This window comes from Nyctereutes procyonoides, unplaced genomic scaffold (genome assembly GCF_905146905.1).
Source record: "Nyctereutes procyonoides isolate TBG_1078 unplaced genomic scaffold, NYPRO_anot_genome, whole genome shotgun sequence".
Taxonomy (NCBI): domain Eukaryota; kingdom Metazoa; phylum Chordata; class Mammalia; order Carnivora; family Canidae; genus Nyctereutes; species Nyctereutes procyonoides.
The window spans coordinates 17,926,335-17,934,589 of record NW_026575042.1 but is presented as its reverse complement, the minus strand read 5'-3'; the positions used below and the strand labels follow the sequence as shown (position 1 = coordinate 17,934,589).

The 8,255-nt window shown below is 39.0% G+C and overlaps 1 protein-coding gene across 1 annotated transcript; it reads left to right on the top strand.

Annotated features, from left to right (window-relative positions):
* Positions 1-2,064: 2,064 nt before the first annotated feature.
* Positions 2,065-6,981, top strand: LOC129507322 (60S ribosomal protein L10-like). The gene is made up of 2 exons (XM_055321661.1): positions 2,065-2,125; positions 6,615-6,981. Exons 1-2 carry the CDS (start codon positions 2,065-2,067, stop codon positions 6,911-6,913), a joined length of 360 nt encoding a protein of 119 aa, XP_055177636.1. The 3' UTR covers positions 6,914-6,981.
* Positions 6,982-8,255: the final 1,274 nt, after the last annotated feature.

The window sequence follows — 8,255 nt, the reverse complement described above, 5'->3', positions numbered from 1 at the left end:
ATAAACTTGGTGCATTCATTGGGCCACATTTTACCCAATGGGCCAAGGAGGGTAGGAGAGAGGAAAGCTTCATTTTAGCTCTACAAATGTAACTTTAACACTCCAGCAGTGCATTCTATAGCACACCCACAAGCCATGGGCAGGGGGCCTGTTTATTGCGTATTTACTCAGTCATTAAGAAACGCATATTGTCCTAGTATTTATCACCCCATTGGCAGAATTAGGAAAAGGAAGAGGTGTGACTGGCAAGAGTAATAAACTAAAATCCTAGTGGCAAAGTGGAGAAGGGTTTGTTCCATTTAAAGTGTGATGAATCCTTGTTTCCTTGAAGTGTGATAGCAATAATGCTTTGTCAACTCTCGTGATGCCAGCAGGCATTTTGAGTTCTAAGTTTCCTACAATTCAAGAAGCCAGATGAATTTCTGTCTTTACAATGATACCCCATAACTACTGGCTTGGTTCTATTTCTGGTAACGCAGACACTTGAAGATGGAAACATGAATCAGGCTCATGTTCTAGATACATTTGCAGTCTATTAGGGAAGAGAAGACAAGAACCTATAAAATAAGTAGAACACAAGACAGGATTCATTAGTTGTCAGATGAGTAGTAATGAAAAAAAGTATTGTAATAGTTCAAAGCGATGGGTGGGCTTTTTGCAGACTAGGGGTGGGGAGAGGACTGATTCACAGAGGCGGGGCAGCAATTAATAGAACTGGAAATGGCACTTCACACTGTGGGTGGGAGCGTAAATTGGTATAGCCATTTAGACAAGTAATTTGGCAAAACCTATTAAATTATATATGAGCACAATTTTCCTACCAGCAAAAACTCTTCTTGGATGCTACCCTGGCAAATACTCACATGCACACGAGAAGGCAAAGTCTGAGGATATTAGCTGCAGCAGTGGATTTAACAGTGCAAGCTAGAACAACCTAAGGGAATAAGCTGACATGTAGCCATGCTACAGAATCTTATGCGGGTATGAAAAATAATCAGGTCACTCGGAAAAAAATGGAAAAATACCCACAACAAAATGTTAAATAAACAAAGCCATGTACAATATGATACCAGTTGTGATACCACATAAGCCAATATGCATACACATGAAAATACATACAAAAAAATAGGAGAAGATACAACATTGCTGGCAGTGGATCCTTTCAAGCAGACACTTAGGATTGGGTATATGTTTGAACAGGATGTCAACCTTAGCTATATGTGTACTTAAATTACTCATATAATTAAATGTTTATAAATGTTTTATTTTTTAAAGATTTTATTTAATTATTTGAGAGAGAGAGAGAGAGAGCACAGAGGGAGAAACAGACTTCCTGCTGAGGAGGGAGCCTGATGTGGGGCTCATTTCTAGGAGCCCAGACTCACAACCTGAGCCAAAGGGAGATGCTTAACATACTGAACAACCCAGGTGTCCCTAAAATGTTGTTTTAATGAAGAATTCATATAGGCAGAAGGAGAAGTTGAGGTGAGCTTCTCAAAGGCAGGAAGCAGCAAGAAACCTGAGAAAATATACAAATTTGTACCCAATCCCCAAACTGGTCCTTAACTCCTTGTTGCTCACCTTTCCTTCCTGTCTGACTCCTCTCAAGTTTTGCTATTTAAAATGCAAACGTGATTGCCTTACTCTCTGCTTAAAAGGATTAAATCTGAACTCCTTAACATGCCATCCAAGGGCTTCCAGAATCTGACCTCTTCATATTTCTCTCCAATCTTTTTCCTGCATCTTCAATTTCAGCGAAACCAAATCGCTCCCAGTCTTGTGCCTGCACCACACTACAGCTCCATCAGTCTCTCCACACCACTGGAAAAGTCCTCTCAGCCCTGGCCACCTAGAAAAATCCTCAGTACTATCCAGTCTTGTGTAATTGTCCTGAGAGTGCCACCTCTCTCTGTGAATTTCCATCTCCTTCCTTTTTGCCTGCATCACAGGCTGTGCGTTCCTTTCCCACCTGCATCACTCACTTGGACTTGTTTTTCTATGCCTAAACTTTAATAAGCTTTGATAGTTTAAATTTTTTATGGGGAAGGACTACATTTGGCAGAAATGGCCCCACCATGCCTCAGTGTTCCTTCTCTGGTGGTTGGTTGCATTCTCGATGATTCAGGTAAATAAGGAGATAAGGATTTGCAAGGAATTAATCTTGCCATAGGCTGAATGGACTATAGATAACTGTTAAAGGCCACTAATGTAGTTGTCTTTTTTTATATATAGACAAAGCCTGAAGTCGGCAAGCTCCTCTAGGAAACATTTTCTAATCCTACTTCTGACCAAGTGTGATGTTTCTTCCCCCTCAGCCCCATTCCCATTCTCTCCACTGAATTGTCAAAGTACTTTCATAATGTTGAAGTTAAGAGGCCGACTCTGGAGGCAGAGGGAGCTGTGTTCAAATTTCTGTCTCTGCTGTTGCACTACTGTGTGACCTGGGGAAAACTCTTCATCTCTCTGAATCTCATTTTTGTCTTCTGCAAATTTGGTATAATAACTAGCTCATGAGGTTTATTTTCAAGACTAAATAAATAGATGTTAAAGGCACACAGTTAAGCATATAGCAGTTTACTGGTGGTTGTTTTTGATGGTTACTTTTCATGTATTCATTATTAATATTTATTAGTGCTATCTTTTACAGTATTTATCAAAATCTATAATATTCTTGCTTATTTGTTTTCTCTCCCCAGGAAAACATAAGAACTTTCATTCTTGTGTGTATTTTTTTATCATCATATCCCCAGTGTCCAACACAGAATAGGGCTAATATTGGTAAAATATGTTTTTGCTACTGCTGTGATTCTATTGTTCTGCTTTATCTTATTGCAATTCTGGACCATGAGGCCAACATTATTCATATATGCAGGCAGAACCTAGCACAGTGTTTGGAAGAGTGCAGGAGCTCAGCATCTATTATTAAATGAATGAACAAAGAAACTAAACCTGCATTTGTCCCAATTATCCTTCTAAATAGAAACTTTCTTGATGACAGGGACTGTGGCTTATTTTTGTATCCATGGAACCTAATAGGTGTCCAGTAAACATTTGCTGAATTTATTTGGTTAAAATTGAGAGGAGGGATTTGTGACTTAATTACAGAATTGCAATGAGCTGAGTTCATTTCTGCTAGTCCTTCTATTTTCTATCTGACTTGGTTTATTTCTAGTCTCTATTGTGGAACCTGGCATGAGAATCTATCAACAGGAAGACAAGAGGGATTAACTGAATAAATACTGAATTATTGTTCCCAATCAGACCCAACAACAGCCCTTCCTAATTCCTACTCAGCCTCCGTAAGTGCATCATGACAGGTGGAAGAAGTAAATCATATTCTATCCCTGCTTTCTCACCCATCGTCAGTCTGTTTATGCTAGTGAAAATGAGTATCAAGGACAGACTGGAAGGGGAAAATCACTCACATAAGGATAATAGGCAGCCTGAGAGAGTGCCTGGAAGGAGGGATTGGCTTTAATTGGGAGTGGTAGGGCTGGAATGGGCTGATTATATAAACATATGAGTCATGGGCCCTTTTAAACACCAGCTAGTTTAGCTGCCCTCTCTCTTCCAAAAGACTACTTTCTGATTGACCATGCAGGCTGGAAAAGAAGGGATAAGTCTGACATTGAAGGGAGCTGACTGCTCCTCTCAGCATCTAGGACTATACCTCAGGTTGCTTTATCCTTGACATGGCTCTGTTGCCACCATCAATGATTAAGACTGGCCAAGGTCCTCTCACCAGGACAGCACCCAAGAGTAACTAATTACATCCACCAGAGTGATCAAGCAGTCTGCAAAAATGAATTGCGTGGATTTCCCAGTTAGTGTTTTACTTGCAATAACTGATGGACTCTCATCCTCACTCCTTTGAGGATGCCTTTGGCCAGGCACCCTGGTACAGTGCAATTTGAACAACACAAAAACTTGACCTGTGATCTCAACTCTACTAGGCTTTAAGATCACTACAAAGCTGTGTAACTTTGAAAAAGTCTCTAAACCTCTCTGGATCTTAATTGTAAATATAACATCATACCTTTCCAAAGATGCCCAGCTTGGCTTCGCCTCTTGATGTCTCTTGTGGCTCTCAGATTGTCAGATCATAAAACTGTTCCAGATAGTCCCAGTCTTGAGTATTTTGGTGAGGGTTAAATAGGGACATTTTGGTGGTATTCTTATAGTTGAACCCCACTCTCTTTTCAAATCCCTCCCCCCAGCCTTGGTTATATATATGGGTGCAAACGAACATCATGTCTGAGCCACATGCAGGATGATAAAAACTAGGAAATACTGGACCATCGAACAAACTATTTTACCAGGGTTCTCTCAGATGGATAACAGAGAACCTTAAAGGTGCTTGAATGACAAGTACAGAAATATTTGTAGCAGCACAATCTGCAGTATGCTGGAAACAAGCCCAATGCCCATTGATATAAGAATGAAAAGAGAAATTGTGGTATATTCATACTTTGTGGTAATATAAAGGAATGAACTCTGGATATATGCAACAGTATGGATCAGTCTAATAGACATTAGTGCATGAGAAAGAAACCAGACACAAAAGAGTATATATTTACTCTTTGTAAAGAACAGAGAAAACTAATTAATAATGATAGAAGTGAGGCTAATGACACCTGGGTTGGGGGTCGGGGTTGCAGACATTGACTTGGATAATGGCTTAGGCCTCAGGTTGTGGAAATGCTCTGTAGCTTGGTGACCACTTGAGTGTTTACATGTGGAAAAAGTCATCAAGCTATATACTTAAGATTACTGCAATAAATTATGTTGTATCCCAATAAAAGTATGTGTATGTATTTATACATAATCAATTATTCAGTGATTCGGACTATATATATGTACATATGTATATCTGCACACTTATATACCTATACATATCTATGTTTTCTTTTTCCCACAAAAGAAAATACGAAGGGGAATAAAAAGATCTCTTCAGAGAGCAAATAGCTACAAAAAAGGAACTGCCTTATAGTGTTGGTAGTGTTCTTATCAATAAGAAATGGCATTTGGATTTAGATCCCTAGCTTATATTTATGGTTATTAGGAAATTATTTCTGAGGAAGGCCAACCCCTACTAAATAACAGATCAGTTTCTGGTGACTCTGAAGGTGAATAAGAGTCAAATGAAATTTATTTTGACAGGATCAAATTGTATTGACATCTCAGAAATGGTCTCAGTGCCTCATTAGCACAAGAAAGATTATGGTAAATAATCAATCACCAAAGCTCATTCAGAACCATCTGAAAATATGGAATCCTTATGCTAAAAACACAATGACATTCAATAGCTAAAAGACAGTGGATGCTTCTCTATCTTTTTTAAATCATATGATTTATCTTTTGACTCATAAATTAAGACCTAAGATAAAATTATTATTCTCAGCAATAATTATTCTCAACCTTTTTTAATGTATGTAGATTTAGAACTTTCCCATCCTCTTCTACTTTCTAAAGAAGCATAGCTGGAAAGAAAATGAGAATGTTTTTTCTCGAGAGGAGTGCTATAGAAATGCTGAGAAAACAATATAGTTTTCTCAGTATAGATCCTTTTTGCCATTGCTCAGATTAGTGTTCAACTCATTGCATGTCCAGAAAGAAAGAAAACACAATTGCATAAGGTTATGTTGCAAGGAAAGAAAACTGGTTTTAAAATAATTCTATACTATTCTTTGATAAGGAAAACAAAACAAAACAAAACCAACCCTCAGAGGGGATTAAATCTTACCCTTGTTTTATAAATGGAAAAGCCGAAGCCAGATAGGTAGAAGCCAGATAGGTAGTTACCTGCCTACAGTCATGCTATTTCTGGGTTGCTGGAAGCATCCTTCTAGGACCAAGGGCATCAGCATCACCAAGGAACTTGTTAGGAATGCAAATTCCCAATCTCCACCCCAGACCTGCTGAATCAGAAGGTCTAAGGATGGGCTCCAGCAATCTGTGCTTGAACAAACCCTCCGGGTGATTCTGACACAGCTAAAATTTGAGAACTGCTACTAGTATTAGAGGGGAAAATAAAAGTTTAAACAGCTGGAATCAACTTCTCCTTGCTGGAAGTCATATTTCTCCATAATTTCTATTGATAAAGACAGGCATAGAGCTGAGTGGGACACCAAAAGTTATTCTTGACCACTGCTCAGACAAGTCAGAAAATTCCCATTATTAGTATTACACTGAAGTGGCCTTTGAGGGAAGCAGGTTTCTATATGCTAATGACAATACAAACGTAGGCAAAAAGTAAAATAAGTCAATTTAGTTTGCTAAAAATCTTTTTAGATTTGAGAAATGTACCTTTGTGTTTTTAAATTGGGTTATTCAGTATTTATCAGTGTAACTTTCTTTTAAAAAAAAATCAGTATTTCTTATGCAATATAGGTAGCCTTCTCTGGTGAACTAAAACACTTAAGCCCAAAACAATTCATGCTTCATTTGTTTTGCTTTAAAGTGTGGTATTTGGAAGCCTGCAGGCCAAAATCCTTGTCTTTCCCTAGGGTCTCTCAGAGTTCATGGACAGGGGCCAAGCAGGTGGCCAGAATGAGTAGAAGAAAGCCGCAAAGTTGTCGATAATCAAGAGCCACAGGACTCTTGACAAGCCCCAGGGCACAGTAGCCAGGGTCCACAGGGCACAGTAGCCAGGGTCCACATTGGCCAAGTCATCATGTCTATCCGTACCAAGCTGCAGAACAAGGAACATGTGATTGAGGCCCTACGCAGGGCCAAGTTCAAGTTCCCTGGCCACCAGAAGATCCACATCTCCAAGAAGTGGGGCTTTACTAAGTTTAATGCGGACGAATTTGAAGATATGGTGGCCGAAAAGCGGCTCATCCCAGATGGCTGTGGGGTCAAATACATCCCTAATAGTGGCCCCTTGGACAAATGGAGGGCTCTCCACTCATGAGAACCTTGCACCACCCAAACCCTATTCATGCCCACCAATAAATCCTGCTTCCTGTCAAAAAAAAAAAAAAAAAAAAAAAAGGAGGAGGCAGGTCCTTCTTACCTCTGGCCACTTATTGCTGCATTGGAATACAGACTCAGGAGTTGCCAAATCTTCCAGTTTTTCATAAAAACCAGAAATCTAATTTTTTTTTGGGGGGGAGATAATTAGCTTTTCCATATTAGCAATAAATTAATATTTTTATTTAAATTTTTTAGACTCATATTTTTAAAAACCATGCAAGCTCACTACAAGCTATGTTCTCTACCTCTGTCATATGATGCATGGCATACTGTGAGTGATTAATGGCCAGACTTGCCCAAGGAGCCCCATCTACCTGGGATTAAGGCAGGCAGTTGTTACCTTTGAGAGTGTGGCCTTGGTTTACTATAGCTTTCCACAGTGGTGCTATGGTATGACTATATATGGGTTTCAGTATGGGTCAGAGAGCATTTTCTTCCATGACCCCTTCTCTATAGAGCCAACTCCACTTTTTTCAGAGTTCCTTCTTTTCCAAACTTTCCAAATCAGTCTTAGACCAATCTGATTATTACTCTGATACCATTTCTAATGTCATTGTTACAAACACTTAAGATTGCTGAGAGCTGACAAGCACATTAGAGGTACTCTGGGCCAGGTGCCTTATTTCTGGGTAAGCACAGAAGAGGGGAGATCCAATCAGTTGACTGTGGTCACTAACTAGCTTTGTAGCAGAAGTAGGTATGGAAACTCTGACCCCTGAGTCTAAGTCCTGGTTCTTTACAGCTGACAATACGATGTCATCGGCATTGAAGAAACTATTGAAACTTCCAAGTGAAGGATGGCTGGGCCCGGATTCTGAATACCTTTAGACCAACTGTGCATTTCTGATGCACAAAGTAATAGAACAAAAAACAACAACAAAAGCCCCACAAAAGTAAAAACAATGGTAACAATCTTCACCCCACTGAGATGACAGGAAGATGTATAGTTAGGAAGATAATGCTAACCAAAAATAAAATGCATTATTTAAATTACCATCAATTTCCAGCTTACTTATTGTCTTCTATGCTGCAATTTTGTTCACTAAAATATGGATGAAATGCCACATATTGATGGATACTGAAATGTAGTACCACCATATCACAATCCTTTTTATGTGGGAATATTTGGGTCCATGTTTATTTCCTAATGGGCTCATTTATGGAGTTAGAGTAGTTGGTCTTACATACTGCATTTTCTAATAGTTATTTTATTATTTTTATTTTTAAAAATGGACTTTGAATCACAGTTTTATTTCCCAAAGGAGGTAAGTTACCACCTA

Bases quoted from the DNA above. Each gene is read 5' to 3' on its own strand.
- LOC129507322 (XM_055321661.1), top strand. From the start codon at position 2,065: ATGGCCCCACCATGCCTCAGTGTTCCTTCTCTGGTGGTTGGTTGCATT. The intron at 2,126-6,614 runs GTAAATAAGGAG...GACAAGCCCCAG, and splicing joins TTGCATTCTCGATGATTCAG to GGCACAGTAGCCAGGGTCCA.